The 18,609-nt window shown below is 61.6% G+C and overlaps 4 protein-coding genes across 5 annotated transcripts; 2 read left to right on the forward strand and 2 right to left on the reverse strand.

Annotated features, from left to right (window-relative positions):
* Window positions 1-366: 366 nt before the first annotated feature.
* RPL28 (ribosomal protein L28) lies at window positions 367-3,335 on the reverse strand. Its single transcript, XM_069457451.1, has 5 exons — window positions 3,274-3,335; window positions 2,848-2,936; window positions 2,598-2,721; window positions 690-808; window positions 367-501 (listed from the first exon to the last, which is right to left on the reverse strand). The coding sequence occupies exons 2-5, from the start codon at window positions 2,926-2,928 to the stop codon at window positions 412-414; spliced, it is 414 nt and encodes a 137-aa protein (XP_069313552.1). The 5' UTR covers window positions 2,929-2,936; window positions 3,274-3,335; the 3' UTR covers window positions 367-411.
* Window positions 3,336-3,523: 188 nt separating this feature from the next.
* On the forward strand, window positions 3,524-7,741 carry TMEM238 (transmembrane protein 238). 2 transcript variants are annotated; one of them, XM_069457454.1, is made up of 3 exons: window positions 3,524-3,586; window positions 4,147-5,421; window positions 7,624-7,741. In XM_069457454.1, exon 2 carries the CDS (start codon window positions 4,887-4,889, stop codon window positions 5,412-5,414), a length of 528 nt encoding a protein of 175 aa, XP_069313555.1. In that variant the 5' UTR covers window positions 3,524-3,586; window positions 4,147-4,886; the 3' UTR covers window positions 5,415-5,421; window positions 7,624-7,741. The 2 variants fall into 2 exon arrangements, with proteins under 2 accessions (XP_069313555.1, XP_069313553.1); XM_069457452.1 differs by lacking the exon at window positions 3,524-3,586 and having other exon boundaries at window positions 3,629-5,421.
* A 1,354-nt stretch (window positions 7,742-9,095) lies between these two features.
* On the reverse strand, window positions 9,096-10,636 carry TMEM190 (transmembrane protein 190). The gene is made up of 5 exons (XM_069458588.1): window positions 10,573-10,636; window positions 10,449-10,484; window positions 9,580-9,705; window positions 9,413-9,497; window positions 9,096-9,324 (listed from the first exon to the last, which is right to left on the reverse strand). The coding sequence occupies exons 1-5, from the start codon at window positions 10,634-10,636 to the stop codon at window positions 9,096-9,098; spliced, it is 540 nt and encodes a 179-aa protein (XP_069314689.1).
* Window positions 10,637-15,431: 4,795 nt separating this feature from the next.
* On the forward strand, window positions 15,432-18,243 carry IL11 (interleukin 11). The gene is made up of 5 exons (XM_069458273.1): window positions 15,432-15,438; window positions 16,595-16,770; window positions 16,969-17,055; window positions 17,181-17,342; window positions 18,073-18,243. Exons 1-5 carry the CDS (start codon window positions 15,432-15,434, stop codon window positions 18,241-18,243), a joined length of 603 nt encoding a protein of 200 aa, XP_069314374.1.
* The last annotated feature ends 366 nt before the right edge of the window (window positions 18,244-18,609 follow it).

Here is an 18,609-nt window from a genome sequence, read left to right on the forward strand (position 1 = left end):
CTCTGAGGAGACACTGAGCTGAGCCAGCCTTGGGGAGATGGGTGGGGGCTTTCGGGCCGTTTCGTGACACCTGCCTGCTCTAAGTCTGGGGCTGCCACTGCCCTCCTGCGAAGCCAGTGAAGGTGAGAGTCAATTTATCCTCTGGGCTCAGCTGCCTCCCTGATGGCCCTGTCTGCTCCCAGGGTGTGGAGATGGTCTTCACTTCACTCCCTGCTCCTCCAGGGTCCACAAACCTTGCCATGGCACCAGGGGCCCACAGCCCCTCAGCCTGTGCCCTGCTGGGCTGCAAAAGCCTCCATTCTCTACCCTGAGGGTCTGGTTGGGATTCTTTAGGCCACCCCACAAAAGGACGCTCAGTCGTGGTGGTTGAGAAAAGGTCAGCTGACTCTTTATTGCTCAAGGGGAAGGGGCTCAGGAGCTCTTGGTGTGGCGCGTGCGCTTTCTCTTCACCATAACAGGCTTCTGGCTGCGCAGGATGGCGCTGGCCCTGCGGATGGCGGCCTGGGGGGAAGGCACACAGATTCCGTACACCCACTCCACAAGCCGCCCCCACCTGCCAGCCTCCCAGGTCCACACAGGGGTGGCTGTTGTGGGGTGTGGCTCCTCCACCCAGTCCCCACCCGTAGCCCACCCCCCACACCCCCATGGCTCAACTGCAGCCTTGGACCAGGAGCCCCAAGACCGCTCACCATGCGCAGATCCGGGCGGTACTTGTTCTTGCGGATCATGTGCCGGATGCTGCTGAGGGTGGCCCGGGCGTTCTTGTTAATGGTGGTCCGCACGTAGGAGGTGGCAGGCTTCCGCTGGCCTGGAGGGGAGGGCAAGGTCAGTCTGTCTAGGCCTTTGGTGCACCTCTTGGTTTGAGGACACGACCTTACTCCAAGGACCTGAGCACCCTGGGCCAATGGGGTGATCCTGGGGAGGCCACTGCCTCCAACCAGCCCTTAGCCTTCTGGGCCAGGCCAGCAGATGGCCCTGTCTCTCCACCTGTCCAGACACACAGGCCAGGCCCTGTCCTGGGTACCTACATACCAGGGTTGTAGTATGTAGTATGAAAATTACATATTAACAATGGCTGGATACTTTCTGGACAGCCCTGTATGTACATCTTGTCCTCACTGTGTCTTTTTCCTAAGAGATCCAGTCTCACTATGCTGCCCAGCTTGGTCTGGAACTCCTGGCCTCAAGCCTCCCAAAGTGCTGAGATTATAGGTGTGAGCCACCCTCCCGGGCCCTGTGTCTTCTGTCACATATAGCAGAGCTGCTGTTTTGAATGTGGACATTCCAGGGAGTAGGTGAGGTGGGTGCTTGGACCCACCCACACTGACCAGGTCTGCGGCTCTGCTCTCCTCTCCCTCCCAAGGCCCAAACCACGCTGCTGGAACAATCTTGAACAGAGCTGGGGCAAAGTCAGCAACTGACAGTGAGGTGATGCCAGGTGTGAAAAAGAGCCCTGGGACAAAGGCAAAGTCTAGACTCCACTGCCCTGGATGAAAAAGAAAGCAACTCCCTGACACTTGCCCAATCGTGTCCAACACAAAAAACACCCTTTTCTTGTGCCAGAAGCCTGTCGCCTCAGTCAGGATCTGATCGGGTCTGGCCAGAGCCCTGTGCTCCTGGCAATGGGAAGCCCAGGCCATCACCATAGCAGGGGTTAAATATCAGGTCCGCTGAAATGCTGCTCGACCCCAGAGTGGGGCTCATATTGCCCCCTCATGCCAGTCCAATTCCTTAAGTCTAGGAAAAGCCACCCATGTACTTAGCAATTCAAGAGAGGAAAGCTTTAAGACCTAGCCCTCCAGAAGGGGGTCCTCAGAAATCTGGGCAAGCCCCCAGCTGCTCCCTGGGCAGTGTGTTCCTGATGCAGGAGGATCACCTTCCTCCAGGGTGGGGAGCAGTCACTGAGGTCACAGGCTGGGGTTGCTGCTGCCACTGAATAGAAGGGTGTTCAGTTCTGAATGGGGACAGAGGCCAATCCCAATCAAGAAACCAAGAAAAATTCACTCTTTTAAAAAAAAAAAAAAAAAAAAACCCTAGTGGAGAACAAATGCAGACACAGGCTCCTGTTCTAGAGACCCCTGCCTCCCCTTCACCTCTCACAAGACACTCAGGGAGACCCTAAAAAGGCCTGTGCCTGACTGTGCGCAGTTACGGGGCTGGGGTCTTCCAGATCTCTTCTCTGAGCCCACACAGGCAGAATAGGGGTAAAACTGCTGCTTTCAACCCAGCCTGTCACCTCCAACGTATGGCAGCGAGGGCCCTGACTCTGTTACACCTCAATTTTCTCACCTGGAAGATGAAGCCATCCACCCCCACCCGAGTTGTTTTGAGGATTTAATCTGAGCACATACAATTGTGCAACCCTGTAATTCAGGCCTCACAACCACTGGGAAGTCCAGGTTCTTCCTCATTTCTCCACTTTACAGGTGAGGTAACAGGCTAAAACCGTGCCCGACTCACATAGCTGGCAAGTCGGCCCAATGCCAGGGATGCTCGACTCAACGGCAGAATTACTCCTCCTGCCGGACAGCGCAAAAGCCCCAGCTCCCTGCCCAAAGGGGGCCTGCCGTCTGGGCCAGGCCAGGACAAACCCTCACCGGATCTCCGCTTCATGACCACCACGACACCTTTGCCGTCGGCCGCCGGCTCCACCCCCACAGTCTTGCGGTGAATCAGCCCGTTGTAGCGGAAGGAGTTGCGGGCCTTCAGGTTATTGGGCTCCTGGGAAGGAGACGGCACAGGTGATCGTGAAGAGGGGACACCGAGACACGCGAAAACCCCTCCCTCTGACCCAGAGGAAGAGTCGGGGACCCTGGGCCCTCCTCCCGGGGAGCCAGGCCCACTCACGGTGCTGTACGTCTGCTTATTCCTCTTGATCAGGAAGCTGGAGCAGTTCCGCACGACCATCCACTGCAGATGCGCGGACATGGCGGCGGCTGCGGGGAAACGGCACGTGAAAGGCGGCAGGCGGAGCAGCGCGTCGGCCGCGGCCCGCTCGGGAGCAGAGAGAGGGAGGGAGACTGGGAACCTGGGCAAATGGGAGCAGCCCTCGGGGCAGACAGACAGCGACCTAGAACTTTTCTCAGGCTGCCGAGACTCACTGCGGGGAATGTGGGGAGGGGGACAACGTGAGAACCCACAACTTCAGGCGCGGGGTAGGGAGGACGCCAAGGACTCTTGGGTTTCAAGAGAGAAGGCGTGCAGGGGACACCGAGAGCGGGCGGCGGGCGCGAGATGGCGGCCGCGCGGGGCAGACAGGAGGCTCGCGCTCACCTCCCCTCGCTGCGGCGGCCGGAGACGGAAAGAGGCAGGCAGAGGGCGGGGCCACGCCTTTAATACTGCACACGCATTTCCGCTTCCTCTCCGGGGACGCGCCTGGAGTCGCCCGTCCCCGCCTCTGAGGAGGCTCAGTGGTCTTCGGCTGTTTCCGCCGAGCCGCCGCGTGCCGCTCGGGAATCTTCGGAACTCTTCGGCTAGAGACCGGCGGGCGTGCTCGGGGCGGAGGAACGGCGCCGCCCACGGCTGGGTTTTGTCGTGACTCCGGCGCTAGAGGTCCAGAGACCCATTCCTCAGCGTCCTCTCTCCGGTATTGCTCACCCAGTGCTTGGCGCATAGTGGGCGCTCAATAAGCATTTCTTTTATGTTTAAACGTGTGAACCCGTGAACTATTTAAGCCCTGGCGCCCTCGGGTGCTTCCGGCTTTCTTCGTAAGCCTTCGGCTATGCCCTATGGGGGCACCGAGGCCCGTCTGGGCATCTTCGAAACTCTCCGCAAACCCTCTTTGGAGGGGTGGCCGCTTTCCCCCATTCGCTCGTGACCAGTTCGGGTCTGTTCGGAAACACTCGGTCTCCATCCGGGCACGTTCGGAACCCTTCGGCTAATCCCGGCAGCTCCGTGCAGTTGGCTCTCCCCAGGGTTTTCCTGAACTCTTAAACTGTTCAGAGTTTGGGGAGAGCCCAGACGGAACCTTCTCGCAGACTGCCAGGAGAGCGTGGATTCCCTCCAAGGGCGGGTTGTTTGGAGCAAGAGAGATTAGCATGTGGCAGTTCTTGGTTCCCAGCCTGTTCCCTGTGCCCGGCTGCCCTCCCGCCCCCGTGTGAGCTGGCGCATCCATGAAAGTCCCTGAAGTTTATTTTTCGTTGTCAGGGGCATCCTCGAGGAGCAGGAGCCTGGCCTGATGCTCTCTGAGGCCTCAGCTCCACCAGCCCGGTGGAGGCCTCGGAGACGCCCCCTGAACGAAAGGAGTGACTGGGCTGGGGATCACACCTGGGAGTGCCTGAGCGCGGAGGCGTTGTCTGGCCGGTACCTGAGCGAGTCCTGACAGTCAGGTTTGCCCGCTGCCTCCATTAGAGCACTGTGGTGTCGGGAGCTCCTGCGAATCGGATCCGTCTTTGAGCCCTTGGGTTCATTCGCTATGAGGCCGGACACAAGGTAGGCCCCAGAAGACACACGTTGAATGGAAGAAACTGTCAGCTCCCGCAGAGCCTCGCGCCTCCCCTTCAGAGCACCTGGTTCTCTGCGTCCCAGAGCTCCCTGGGGTCCGGGGGCCTTGTCTGGGTTTGTTTCTACGCCGCAGGCCTCGGGAAGCTGGCACTGAGTAGGAACAACGCCTGGGCTCCCACAGTGTCCTACGCTGCCACCGTTAAAGTGCCCTGGATTTTGACCCTGTGTTATCCCCTTGGGTGGCCCGGGCCTTGGGCTGCCCCCAGCGCCGGCGTCTGCCCTGCACAGAAACCGCCGCCAGGGAGCCCCCAGCCGGCCGGCCCGCGCCCAGCCCAGCTCAGGTGGCCCGGCGGGCGCCGGGCACACCTGGCCGCGTCCCCTGACCCCGCCCCGGCCGCACCCGGAAAGCTCTCCCGAAGCCAGCGGCGGCGGCGGTGCAGGCCATGGCGGCGCCCGCGGTGTGCACCTCGCAGGGGCCCCCGTCCGGTGCCCCGTCCGCGCCGGCGGTCGTGCCCGCGGCCGCGGCCGGCCTGGGCCGCTGCCGGATGGCACTGCTGCTGGCGGTGGCACTGGACGTGGCGGGCATGGCGGCGCTGCTGACCGGCGTGTTCGCGCAGCTGCAGGTGCGCGGCCGCGACTTCGGCGACCTGCTCATCTACTCGGGCGCGCTGCTCGTCTTCCTGAGCCTGCTCGGCTGGATCCTCTGGTACACCGGCAACATCGAGATCTCGCGCCAGGAGCTCGAGCGCGACTACGGCCTGCGGCCCTCGGCACTCGCCCGCCTCGCGCGCAAGCTGTCCCGCCGCTGGTCGGCGCCCGCCGCCGCCGGCCCGCGCCCGCCGCCCGGCTCCCGGGGAACGCGCCGAGTCGCCCGTGCGCCCCCGCCGCCCGCCGCCGGCTCCCGCCGCGTGCGCCTGCAGCTCGCCACGCTCGAGGCCGGGCCCGGGGCGGCGGGCGCGGGCAGCGAGTGAGCCCCAGGTGAGGGGCGGGCGGGGCCGTGGCGGCAGCGGCAGAGGGGCAGAGACAGACGGAGCGATGGAAAGGGAGACAAGGAGCGTGGCAATGGGGAGGTGGAGACACGGAATGGGGTGGAGATGGGACGGAAGAAGTCTGGCAGAGCTAGCAGAGACCCAGAGGCACGCACGGAGCCGCACAGACGGCGGGCACAGGTGCAGACTTGGGGTAGACAATGAGACCCTGCCCCTGAAGATAAGCTGCGCGTGGGATTGGGGGGAATCACAGCGCCCTCGCCCCCGATCCTGGGGAATACCACCCTCGCTCCAGCCTCCAGGTGCACCAGGACGCTTTTAGTCCTCTCGGTGTAACCCGGTCTCTGACGTCACTGCTATTACCATCCCCATTGCACAGTGGAGGAAACCGAGGCCCAGGAAGGTGCCACCCTTGCCCAAGGCCACAGGGCACGTAGGTGAAGGAGCCAGGATTCTCCTGACAGGAAAGAGTGAGGGAGCCAACTGAGGCAGGAGGAGTAACACAACCGCTCCTTCACTCCCCTTTCCCTCTCCTCGACCTCTGTCCCCTTTCCTAAACACACTCATAGACAGCCTTCTCTGCACCAGGAGTGCCCTGCTGTCTCCACCCCACACAGCAAACTTCTCCTGTGTTCGTTAAGATCTGACTCGCTTTCTCTGCCCTTCTCTGGGTCTTCATATTATCTGTTTCCCTGATTGCTGCTTGTGTGACCCTGCGCTGTGTCTGCCTGTGTTGGAATTTCCTCTCCCACCTGACAAGGAGGGCCTTCAGGGTAAGACCTGGGTGTGTGGTGTCTTTGTTCCCAGCATTCATTGCCCAGCAAAAAGTGTGAACTCAGGAAAGGTTGATGGTTAGGTAGCTAGGTGGAAGGAAAGGATGGATGAACAGATGGGTGAACAGATGGATGCATAGATGGGTGGATGGATGAATGGATGGGTGGAAGGATGGATGGATGAATAGATGAGATGGGTGGATGAGTGGATGGGTGGATTGTTTAATGGACAGATGTGGATGGGTGGATGAGTGGGTGGGTGGTGGATTGGTGAATGGATTAGCTGATGAATGGATATGGTTGGATTGGTAGTTGTGTAGATGGGTGAATGGGTGGTTGGAGGATTTGGGATGAGAGAGAGGTGGATGAATGGGTGAATGGGTTTGTTGATGGGTGGACAGATGGGTGGAACAATGGATGGATGGGTGACTGAATCAGTTTCCCAAATAGGGATTTCTTACAAGAATTAAACACTACTGTTCTAAGACATTTTCTGTATGTAATGAATAAGCTTTTTTCCCTATGCATCCAGGACATATATTGACATATATTGTTATATATTATTCTTTGTGAGAATTGAGAGAATAGTTACCCTGATCATATCCTATGTTCTGTGGTTCAGATGAGGAAACTGATTTAAGAAAGGATGAACAACTGTGTGCACAGGTGAAGCATGAGCTAATGCAAAATTTGCCATATGATGCAAAAATCAAAAATAACCATGTGTGGTTAAAATTACCATTGAAAATTCTTTACATTGCCCAAAAGTCTGACACAGCTGGGTGGGCCTCTACACCTGGAACCACCTGCTGGACACCCGGACTAAGCTGACTCCAGTGTAGACCCCTTTTACAAGGACAATGGGCCTGTTTCAACTTGGGCTTCCTCCTTACTGGGGAGGGTGAAGTGCTTCTGGCACATGAAGGACAGAGAACTTGAATTTTAGCAGAGGGACCCATAGGTTCCGGCTGTGGTAGCTCCCCTTTCCCTCTGAGACCAATGTGAGTTGAGTAGCCTGTCTCCCTGTCTCTCTTAGTCTCTTTGTCTCTGTCTCCCCAGGTCTCTTTCTCTCTTTGTCCCTGTGCCTGTCTTTTTTTCTGCCTTTCTTACTCTCTGCCTCCCCCCTCACCCCCACGTCTCACATTCCCCGTCTTGTACCCATGGGCTGTGAGGAGTTGAAGGGACGCATGCACGTGCACACTCGCGTGCACACATGCACACACGCTGCGGGCTCTGCAGCAAACAGGAGATGCAGGCAGGAAGGAGCAAGGGAGCAAGCATGTGAGTCAGGGCATGAGGGATGCAGGCAGGAGGAAGCAGCGCCCTGCCCCTGCCCCCGAGGCCACCAGGTCGTGGGCCCAGGAGCACAGGGATGGGGGGGTGCTGAGCAGTCACTAACCCCACCCTCCCTCCTGCAGATGACCCCATGGCCCCACCTGTCAGGACTGGACTGAGATGTGCAACTGTCCCCTACAGCGCTGCCACCAGGATGCTACCTATCCCCCCTCTATCTCACTGGGATAAACAGCTCTGCCTCACAACACTGCATGTCTGTCTGGGAGAGGGACAGTGCTGGGGTGGGGGGACGGTTGCTTGCTTCCTTCTAGGACCCGGAGCCCAGGTGGGCCTGGCCACACCCAAAGTGAGGCTGCCCATGCCCTGGGGGGACCTGAAGCCACTGGGGTGTAGCAGCCCAGCTTCTTGCTGGCCCTTCCCAGAGGGGAACAGGGTGGGGTGGGAGTGAGGACCTTGGGCCCAGACCCACCCACCCAACCCAACCTCCCTCTGCCCAGGCCATCCTGGGTCCTTCAAGAAGCATGGACAGGCCGGGTTCGGTGGCTCATGCCTGTAATCCTAGCACTCTGGGAGGCCGAGGCGGGAGGATAGCTCGAGCTCAGGAGTTCGAGACCAGCCTGAGCAAGAGCAAGACCCCATCTCTACTAAAAATATAAAGAAATGATTTGGACAGCTAAAAATATATATAGAAAAAAATTAGCCAGGCATGGTGACGCATGCCTGTAGTCCCAGCTACTCGGGAGGCTGAGGCAGTAGGATTGCTTGAGCCCAGGAGTTTGAGGTTGCTGTGAGCTAGGCTGATGCCACGGCACTCTAGCCCGGGCAACAGAGTGAGACTCTGTCTCAAAAAAAAAAAAAAAAAAAAAGAAGCATGGACACAGAGACAAATTGGACTTGCAAGATATTTATTAGGGGAAACACTTATGGAGGGTGGCTTGGTGCAGGTCTGTCACTCCCAAGGAGGCAGGGGAGGAGGGTTGTGTAGAATGAGTCTTGGACTTCTGAGAAAGTTTCAGCTGGCCGGTGGGGCTTCTAAGAGCCAAAGTCCTCCCCCAGGGCCATGTCCTGCCACAGTCAGCCATGGAGGCACATGGTGGGTGGGGGAGCTCCCTGCAGGAAGACTGCTGAGGACACATTTCCAGGCCATGGTATGTCACCTCCCCCCACCCAATTCAGGTACCCCTGGCCCCGGCCTCCCTCCACATACCACCCCCCACTCACTCATTTCAGACACTCCTCACTCCAGCATACCACCACCTCTCAGTCCATGGCCCCCACAATCACAGCCTAGGGCCCCCACTCAGCCCAGATTCCCGGGCCCCCCCCCCTCCGACTCAGCCCGGGTCCTCCTTAGCTCAAATTCTCCCCACTCACCTCCCACTTCTCTCATTCCAGAGCCCCTGTCAGCTCACATCCCCATGGCCACAGCCTAGCACCCCCGACTCAGCCCGGGTCCCCCAAGGCCCCCCAGGGCATGTGCACCTGGCCCCCTGCCCCAGGTGTTCACTGTGCGTCCTGCACCCCACAGCTCTCAGAAAAGAGACCACGCGCCTATAGGCTATCTCTGTATTGAGGGGGTCCCCCAGGGATGCCCCTAATCTTCTGCACCCTCCGTTTCCTCGTCCCTTTCTGTCCCCTCCCCCTCGGTGCCCCCTGAGGCTTCTGCCTCCGAATGCACGGAGGCTGGCATGCTGGCCACAGATGCCACCATCTTCTCACTTATTGTCCCTCGGTCCTTAGAGAGCAGTGAGACCGTCTTCGATGGGTTGCATTTACCCGACCAGAACTGTGGCATGTGCAGCATATCCCGGCGCTTGGCCCACCTGGCAGGGAGGGACAGACACACTCAGCCAGGCCCTCCCGCCTGTTCCTCGCGGGATGCCGGCACCCTCGAGCCCCAACCCCACTTGCCAGAACAGGCAGATGCTGCAGATCAGGAAGAGGAGGCCGCCGCACGTCCAGCCCAGGGCCCACATGTGCTTCCTTCGCATATTTTCTGCACAAGGGGGGGAGGTTAAGACCCAGGGGTCTCAGCCACCTGACCCAGGCCCCAGGGACCCAGGCTTCAGGGCTCTCACCATCCAGACGCTGGTGGTAGCAGACCCCATCACGGTAGCAGCATCGTAGGCGCAGGCAGAGGTTGGGGTTCTCGATTGCCGCCTGACCGCCACAGCTCTGCCGGTCCCACACATCACCCTCACAACCTGGGGACACCATGAATGATTGGCTTCATCACAGAGCCTGGCCCCAAGGACCTCAGACATGAGGGTCCCAAGGCCAAGCTAAGGGGCTACCTGCCCAGTGCTTGTTCTGTGCAGGACCCAGGACTCCAGGACTCTGGGCCTCCTCCCTCATACACAGGGGTCCCCCCCAGCCTCTCCTTCCTCAGACCCAGGGGTCCCCCCGGCCTCTCCTCCCTCAGACTCAGAGGTCCCCCCCAGCCCCTCAGACCCAGGGGTCCCTCCAAGCCCCTCCTCCCTCAGACCCAGGGGTCCCCCTCCAGTCCCTCATCCCTCAGACCCAGGGGTCCCCCTCCAGTCCCTCCTCCCTCAGACCCAGGAGTCCGCCTCCAGCCCCTCCTCCCTCAGACCCAGGGGGTCCCCAAGCTCCTCCTCCTTTAGACCCAGGGGGCCCCTTCCTACCTGAGACCCAGGGGTCCTCCACAGCCCCTCCTCTCTCAGACCCAGGGGTCCCCCCCAGCCCCTCCTCCCTCAGATCCAGGGGTCCCCCCAAGCCCCTCCTCCCTCAGACCCAGGGGTCCCCCTCCAGCCCCTCCTCCCTCAGACCCAGGGGTCTGCCTCCAGCCCCTCCTCCCTCAGACCCAGGGGGTCTCCAAGCTCCTCCTCCTTTAGACCCAGGGGTCCCCCAGCCCCTCCTCCCTCAGACACAGGGGTCTTATCTGGGCTCCGCCTCCCTGGGGGACCCAAGATTTCCGGGCACTGCTCACTCCATGGATAGAAGAATCCCTGGATTCCATTCCCATCTGTGAGAGAAAAGGGCTGGGGTTGGGGGCTGTGTGGAGGCTGAGGAGGCCCCTGCTCAGCTCCCCACCCTCTCCTCAGCCCTCTCACCTGCTGAGCCCTGCAGCAGCAGGAGCAGGCTCAAGCCCAAAGCTGGGATCCCAGAGCCCACCATGTTGCCTCCCCAGACTCCTGGGGCCTCTGTGGGAAGAGTCCTAGAAGGATGTCACCCCAGCAACCAGCTGAGCCCCACCCACCTGGCCCCCAAGATTCTGAGTTCTGTTGCTAGGGAGCCCCCTTAGCAATGGCAGGGAGGGGCTCACACTGGCCTGGCCATGCCCTGCTCAAGGGAATCAAATCTTTAGGGACCAAGTGGAAGAGGCAGGGTGGGGTGAGGTCTCAGGCTTAGAAGAGCCACCTTAGCAACTTTGGGTGGGAAATGAAGTCCAGAAGGGCCTGGGGGTCTGGGGCATCTACTTCTTGTCACCCAGGGAACCCTGGGGATGGGGATCTGAGAGACCTTCTGGCTGAGGAATCCCTTTCCTTAGTAACCTGATGCCTGAGGAGGTCACTCCAGTGGCCCAAAGTCTCAGGAAACCCCGTTCGTTGCTAGGGAGTCTTTCCCCTTAGCAACCAGGGGGGCGGGTCTTGAGATACAGAAGGCCTCACTGAGTCCCATTGTTAGGGAAGGTCCCCCTAGCAACCAGGAGACCCAGGAGGGGGATGAGACCATGGGGCTGGAGCCAGGGGCCAGAGCCTCAGGCTGGTCCCCTGGTTCCAAGGGGTCCTGAGAGTGGCTCTTCCATTCAGGCCACCTTCTTTCTACCCAGCCCCTTCTGAGATTGGAGGAATCGTGGAGGGCACTCCTAGGTGAGGAGGTCACAGTTCCCCGCCTGCCTGGTGGCCAGAGGGTGGGGACTGGGGAAGGATTCCCATGGGTGGAGGAAAGAGGGATCATCCAGCCTCCATTTTGCCCTCCCCCAGTGGCTACAGAGAGACTTGGCTCCCAAGAGGAGGAAGCCAGACTAGGGACTGGTTTGGAACCACAGTTCTGGTTCACCCCGTCTCAACAGCCACTCAGCTTTGCAGCACAGTGAGGAGGGAATCTCCTCTCCCCTGGGGCAGTCTCTATTTGGGCTACAACTCCTGAGTCTGAGGGACAAGGGGGTGGGGAGCCCTTACACCTGAATTAGAGGAAGCCTAGGAATTGGAAGGTCAACTCCTGGGTCTGAGGAGGAGAGGCTGGAGGGACCCTGGGTCTGAAGATGAGGGGCTGGCAGGACCCCAGGGTCCGGGGGAGGAGGGGCTAGGGGTACCCCTGGGTCTGGGGGAAGAGAGGCTGGGGGTACCCCTGGGTCTGGGGGAGGAGGGGCTGGGGGGACCCCTGGGTCTGGGGGAGGAGAGGCTGGGGGTACCCCTGGGTCTGGGGGAAGAGAGGCTGGGGGACCCCTTGGTCTGAGGGAAGAAGGGCTGGGGGGCCTGGGTGTGCGGGAGGAGGGGCTGGGGATACCCCTGAGTCTGAGGGAGGAGTGGCTGGGGGGACCCCTGGGTGTGCAGGAGGAGGAGGGGCTGGGGGACCCCAGAGTGTGAGGGATGAGGGGCTGGGGGGACCCCAGAGTGTGAGGGAGGAGGGGCTGGGGACCCCTGGGTGTGAGGGAGGAGGGGCTGGAGGGGATCCTTGCGTCTGAGGGAGGAGGGGCCGGGGGCCTGGACGCGTGGTCTGAACGGGGACAATCCAGGAGCCAGAGCCCATTCCCAGTAAGCCCAGGAGGCTGACTCCCTGTCTTACCCTGCTCTCCTGTAAACATCCTGGTGTGTGCTGAGTGGGCCCTGGGCTGCCTTCGTCAGAGATGACACAGGTCAGAGGGGGCTCGGCAGGGGGCCGGGGGTGGGGGTCAAAGGGGTTGTGGGGCTGAGGCTGGGCAGCTGCTGACCGTTTCCTGTGTCAACATCATCTGGTCCCACTTCCCAATTCCCGGGATTCCTCAGGGATCAAGGAGGGGGTGGGGGGGCGGGGCCGGATTGCCTTGGACTGCGGCTTGGGACTTGGGGGCCCCCCGCCGTCACAGCCCTCACCGCTAATGACAGGTTTGGGCTGCCTCTGTGGCTGGACGTGCCCCGTCACCCCCCAGAGGCCAGACAGGACCCCCCAGGGACAGACAGACGGACACACACAGCCTCGGACCTGCTGACCTCACACCCTGCCAGGCCGGCTTCCCCCAGGGCCAGCACATGCACAGGGACTCTCTGTCCCCCGCATCCCAGCAGCATCTCTCCCAGCCGTGCCCACCCTGGGGCTTCTGGCACCCTGGCTCCCCCCATCTCTGAGCCGGTCTCAGGCTTCCACTGTTCTGGGCGTCCCTGCCTTCTTGTCCCTCTGGGTCTCTGTCTTCCTGTCTGTTTCTATTTGTCTCTGTTGTCTTCTGTCATTTCTTGGGATTTCCCAAACCTGCCTCTGGGTTCTGGTTCTCTGTTCCTGTCTTCACCTCTCTCTCTCTCTCTCTCTCTCTCTCTCTTTCTTTCTCACCCCTTGTTTCTGCAGAAGTCGCCCAGGTGTCCCCCCATTGGCCTGGGGAAGACCCAGGAGTCCCGAGCAATTCCCTGCCCTCCTGCCACCGCATCTGCCTCCACTCCTGCAGCCACACTGGGGAGGGGATGAAGTCTGACCCCACAACCCCCACGGTAGGGGCCCAGCCAGGACAAGAAACTGGGACCCCTGAGTTGTCCCTAACTCATGACCTCCCCCACACAGAGCACTCTCCAGAGTGCAGAAGAGCCACAAACTTTTCCTTCATCTTTCTCCAACTAGGATTTAGGGCCCAGACTCCTTGGTCTGAGGAAGGAGGGGCTGGGGGCCCAGACCCCTGGGTCCCTGTAGGTGGAAGGGCTGGCATTACCAGATCCCTGTTGTTGCTCCCGGGCTGGCCCCAGGCCAGTCCCCCATCCCCTCAGGCTAGTCCATCCCCTAAGCTGGTGGCCTGAGTCACCTTGGCTGGCCCCGCCGGTCTGGGGGGGGGGGCTACGTCAGCTCTCCCCTCACTGACGCAGCCTTGGGCCCCCCACGCTGACTCAGCCGGAAACAGGCCCCCTGAGGGGCGGAGACCCAGTGGTCAGAGGCCTGGGTCCCAGCGGGAGCCGGGCCTGGGGGGCCCCTGGAAGGGGTGGCTGTGACAGACCAAAGAGGCAGAGAGAGGGCTCTTACCTGAGGCGATGAGGTCATGTCCCACCATGGGGGGGCTGTGACCTCACCTCCTTGGGGACCTGAGCAGACGCCCCTCCAGGAGTAGTGGATGGGGAGGGGGAGGCCTCCAGCTGCCATTTACCCCCAGAGCCCCCTGCCAGCTCAGCGCAGCCTCCAAGGCTGGGCACGGAGTCTGCAGGGAGACCTCGGGAGGTCCTTCTACCTCTTTGTGCTCTCTGTCCACTGTCCAATGCTATCTTTCTCTGCCATCTACATGGGGGGGCACTTGGGGACTTAGGTTGTGTCCCTGTCCCTCCCCTGCTCTATTATGAGTCTCAGATTCTGCTGCAACCATCTACCTGGCACTCACCCACTGCGTGCCTGGGTGGGCATCACCATCGCCCCGAGCCTGTGTGCCCTTCTCGTACCGGACACCTCTCCTGCCTCTATCTCCCCCAAGTGGCGCTGTCCCCTGGCCATGCCCACCATCCTCACTCCATCTCTCCTGCTCACCAGCTCCGCCTCTCACCCAGCCTCCCCGTGTCTGCCAAAGGCTACATCTTTTTCTTTGTCTCCCAGATGTGTTAATAAAAATTAACGAGGAGAAAAACGCTGGTTAACAGTGATTGAGTGCTGACTTTGTGCTTTATGTGAATGAGCTCACTTCATCCTCATGGTGGGGTTTGGGGGGCTCTTGCTGTTCCCATTTCACAGACGAGGAAACTGAGGCCTGGAGGGGCAACCATAAGTCCGAGGTTCCACCTCTACGGTGTCTCCACGCCTCTTTCTCTTGGTCGGGTCTCCGTCTCTGGTTCTCTCCCTGTCTCTCTGAGAGAAGCTTCCCCTCTCTCTGCCCCCATCGCTGAGTCGCCAACATCTCCAATGTCTCCATCTCCCTGTTTCTGTCCCCTGGGGCCTCTTCATCCTGGTAGCTCTGCCCCACATCTCTGTGCATTTCCTCCTCTGCCTGCCTCCTCTCACTGCATCTTGGTGTCTCTGTCACTCTCCTCTCTGGGTCTCCGCAAGTCCCTCCTGCTGTCTTTATGTCACTCTCTGATCTGTGGCTCCCAGAGCCTCTCCCTTCTGTCTCTGGCCCTCTCTGCCTCTCTGCTTCTCTGGGCTGTCTCCCTGGCTTCTGTCTCAGTGTCCCCATCGCTGTGTCTCTGTCTCCCTGTCTCCCGTGCCACCCCCCCCCACACACACTGTCCCTTGGAGTCTCTCTCCCTTGCGCATCCATCTCCCCAGGCCCCTGTCCTGGTGCCCTGGCCTGGCCTCCCCCTTCTCCTGCTCCCCATCTCTCTCCTTGTCCCGGTCCAGCCGGACCCCCACCCACAGTCGGGCCCCAGCTCTGGAGCCATGTGTGTCTGCTCCAGCCGTGGAGGTGGAGGGAGGGGACGCCAATGACCTCACCAGACCCTCTCCGACCACCCCCCCTTTCCCTTTTCAACTTTTCCAACTTTTCCTTCCGTGCCCTCCTCTGAGCGCCGCGCGAGCCCTGAGAGGCAGCGGCTCCCTGTGAATGGAAAAGGCAGGCAGGGAGGGTGAGTCAGGATGTGTCAGGCCGCCCTCCCCTGCCGCCTGCCCCCCGCCGCCGCCCCGGCCCCCTATATAACCCCCAGGCGTACACACTCCCTCACTGCCGCGGCCCTGCTGCTCACAGCACATGCCTCCCCTCCCCAGGCCGCGGCCCAGCTGACCCCCGGGGCTCCCCCTGGCAGCGGACAGGGAAGGGTTAAAGGCCCCAGGCTCCCTGCCCTCTGCCCTGGGGAACCCCTGGCCCTGTGGGGACATGAACTGTAAGTTGGTTCAAGTTCATGGGTGGAGGGGACAGGGAGGAAGGGAGGGACCGAAGGGGGGCAGACACCGCTGAGTCGGACAGACAGGGACAGAGGAGAGCGCGCCGTGGGGAGAAAGGGCGATTCAGAGAAAGCAGGAGGCTGAGACGAGATGGGCAGAGAGGGACGCAGAGACAGACGAAAGCAAGGGACAGGCAGGCCAGACAAGGCCCCGCGACGAGAGAGAAAGGGGGATTCACAGACAGGGACGGAGGGACAGATGCCGGGAGTTTTTCCCAAATGGCTCGGGGGCCCCCAGGGAGTCCGCGGGGACCCTGAGAGAGAAGCTCCTGGAGGGAAACTGAGGCAGAGTCCGAGAAGAAGAGAGCAAGCCCGGGAACGCGGTCTGGCCGGGGGAGGCAGAGGGACGGGGTATGGACAGAAAGCTGGGAGAGCCAGACAGATGCGGGTGGACAGACGGACGGACGGATGGTCGGACGGCCGGGGAGGGGCGGGAGGACGGCCCCGGCGGGACCCGACCAGGGGGCGGGCTGGAGGTGTGCTGCGGCGCGGGCGGCCCGGGGGCGCTGATTGGCTGGCGGGCGGGTGGGCGTGGCGGGTGGGGTGGGCTGCGGGGAGCCGCGCTGAACCCCCGCACCCTTGCGCCGCGCCGCCCGTGCGGCTCGCCTGTCCCGCCGGGCGCAGCCGGCTCCTCGCTCCCCGCCCAGGTGTGCTGCGGGCCGCCCAGCACCGCGGCCCCTTTGGCGCGGCTCCTGGGAGGGGGTGCCGTGGGGTCTCCCCGGGAGGCTGCGCGTGTCGGGGTCTCGGTCCCAGTCTCCGGCTCCCTCCCCTGCTCCCAGTCCAGCGCGGGCTCCCGGGGCCCGGGGAGGGGGCAGGTTCTGGCCTGTGCCTCCCCCCTCATGCCCCGCCCCGGGGCCCAGATTCCGGCGTCCGGGGGCGGACGGGAGACGCCCGGCCAGTCTACCCGCCCCGGGCCGCGTCTGCTCCGACGGGCGGGGCAGCCAGAGTCGGGGAGGGAGAGGGAAGCCCGCCCCGGCTCTGCGACCTGCCTCCGGGCGCTCCACCCGAGGACTTAAGACCTCCAGCCCCTCCTCCCTCCGACCCAGGGGTCCAGCGCCAGCCTGAGCTCTCTGCCTCCTCCGCCCCTCCCCCCCAGGTGTTTGCCGCCTGGTCCTCCTGGTCGTACTGAGCCTGTGGCCAGATAGAGCTGTTGCCCCTGGACCACCTCCTGGCCCTCCTCGAGCTTCCCCAGACCCTCGGGCCGAGCTGGACAGCACCGTCCTCCTGACCCGCTCCCTCCTGGCGGACACCCGGCAGCTGGCCGCACAGCTGGTAGGAGAGACTGGGCCCGGGCCAGGACAGGATGACAGGGATGGAGAGCCGCCGAGAGGGCTCTTGGGGCAGCCGCCTAGAGGGCTTCTGGGCTCTGGGGGTGGTAGCCAGGGGAAGGAAGAGTGTGGGGCCTGAGGTGGGGGCTGGAGGAGCCCCAAAGCTGGGTGGAGGGTCCCCTCACAGCTTTTTTCCCACCAGAGGGACAAATTCCCAGCTGAAGGGGATCACAACCTGGATTCCCTACCCACCCTGGCCATGAGTGCTGGCGCGCTGGGAGCCCTGCAGGTAAGGGCAGGGGAGTGGGGTGGAGCAGGAGCAGAGGTGGGGGTCAGCCAGTGAAGGGGGCAGGGAGTGTGGGGGCCAGAGTGGGTCCGGCCAGCTGTTCCCTGACACCCCTGCCCCATCCCCAGCTCCCTGGTGTGCTGACAAGACTGCGAGCTGACCTGCTCTCCTACCTGCGGCATGTGCAGTGGCTGCGCCGATCAGGTGGCCCTTCCCTGAAGACTTTGGAGCCCGAGCTGGGCACCCTGCAGGCCCGGCTGGACCGGCTACTGCGACGGCTGCAGCTCCTGGTATGTCCTGGCTCTGACAACTGACCCCCCCAGGCCCTGATCCCTGAGACCCTGAGATTTTGAATCCTGGGACCCCAGGACCTAAGACCCCAGACCCAACTGCAATACCCTTGCTCTGAGACCCTTAACTCTGTGTCTCCAGGATCCTGTGGCCCTGAGACTCTGAGGCCCCAGGTCCCCAAATCCTGCCCAGAAATTCCAAACCCTCACCCAAGACCCTGAGATTCCATAGTCCACGATCGCTTGGGCCTAGCATTGTAGCCCCTGAGACCCAAGACCCCCAGCCTGAACCTCTAAGATTTAAGAATCCAAACACTCACTCCAAGACTTGGAGACTCTGGCCCCAAGACACCAAAAACCATGAACCTCCAGGCTATCAGACCCCAGCCCCTGGCCCAGATCCTGACATCTCAAGGCCCCAGACCCAGACCCGAAGATGTAAGATCATGACCCGAAGCCAGCCTCAAGACCCTGGCTCTACACACCCCAGACATTAAGAACCTAGATCCTAAGACCTCAGGTTACTTCAGCAACCTTTTGACCCCAGCCTCAATTTTGTGAACCCAGGACCCTGTAGAGCTCCCTGCAGACGCCTCATCCCCCACCCAGAGACTCTGCAAATATGCAGCCCGTACTTCCCTCACCCCATTTCAGTTGAGCCTCCAAGATCCCTTCCCTGGACCCCACTGCACCCTCCACCTGCTGCTAACCTTCTGAACTCTCCTGACAGATGTCCCGCCTGGCCCTGCCCCAGGTGCCCCCAGACCCACCGGCGCCCCCGCTGGCCCCACCTGCCTCTGCCTGGGGAGGAGTCAGGGCGGCCCATGCCATCCTGGGGGGACTGCACCTGACGCTGGACTGGGCCGTGCGGGGGCTGCTGCTGCTGAAGACTCGGCTGTGACCCCGGATCCAAAGCCACCATCGTCCTTCAAAGCCAGATCTTATTTATTTATTTATTTCGGGACTGGGGGCGCAGCAGCAGGTGCTACCCCCTTTTCTCCCCCTAGTCAGATACAGTCCTTCCGTGAGACCTGGGGGGTGGGGGACATCTGTGCTCTATTTATACTTATTTATTTAAGCAGTGGGGTGTGGGAGGCAGGGGGACTCCCGGGTCCCTGAGGAAGAGGCAGCTGGGATCCCGGGTGCTTGGCTCTCTGAGAAGTCTGTCCACAGAGCCTTCCTGGCTCCCACCTTCTGGGCCCGGGCAGCAACGTATATATTATTTATTAAACAGTTACTTTTTGTGTTGGGGTGGGGAGGGAGGGAA

The sequence above is a fragment of the Eulemur rufifrons genome, chromosome 24, assembly GCF_041146395.1.
Source record: "Eulemur rufifrons isolate Redbay chromosome 24, OSU_ERuf_1, whole genome shotgun sequence".
Taxonomy (NCBI): Eukaryota; Metazoa; Chordata; class Mammalia; order Primates; family Lemuridae; genus Eulemur; species Eulemur rufifrons.

What these genes read in the sequence shown, in the direction of transcription:
- TMEM238 (XM_069457454.1), top strand. Translation starts at nt 4,887, where the DNA reads ATGGCGGCGCCCGCGGTGTGCACCTCGCAGGGGCCCCCGTCCGGTGCC.
- IL11 (XM_069458273.1), top strand. An exon ending in GGCAGCTGGCCGCACAGCTG is followed by an intron (nt 16,771 to 16,968) that starts GTAGGAGAGACT and finishes TTTTCCCACCAG; the next exon opens with AGGGACAAATTCCCAGCTGA. An exon ending in GCGCGCTGGGAGCCCTGCAG is followed by an intron (nt 17,056 to 17,180) that starts GTAAGGGCAGGG and finishes CCCCATCCCCAG; the next exon opens with CTCCCTGGTGTGCTGACAAG.
- RPL28 (XM_069457451.1), bottom strand. Translation starts at nt 2,928, where the DNA reads ATGTCCGCGCATCTGCAGTGGATGGTCGTGCGGAACTGCTCCAGCTTC. An exon ending in ATAAGCAGACGTACAGCACC is followed by an intron (nt 2,722 to 2,847) that starts GTGAGTGGGCCT and finishes TCTCCTTCCCAG; the next exon opens with GAGCCCAATAACCTGAAGGC. An exon ending in ACCGCCCGGATCTGCGCATG is followed by an intron (nt 502 to 689) that starts GTGAGCGGTCTT and finishes CCTTCCCCCCAG; the next exon opens with GCCGCCATCCGCAGGGCCAG.
- TMEM190 (XM_069458588.1), bottom strand. Translation starts at nt 10,636, where the DNA reads ATGGTGGGCTCTGGGATCCCAGCTTTGGGCTTGAGCCTGCTCCTGCTG. An exon ending in GCTGCTGCAGGGCTCAGCAG is followed by an intron (nt 10,485 to 10,572) that starts GTGAGAGGGCTG and finishes TTTCTCTCACAG; the next exon opens with ATGGGAATGGAATCCAGGGA. An exon ending in GGGATTCTTCTATCCATGGA is followed by an intron (nt 9,706 to 10,448) that starts GTGAGCAGTGCC and finishes TGGTGTCCCCAG; the next exon opens with GTTGTGAGGGTGATGTGTGG.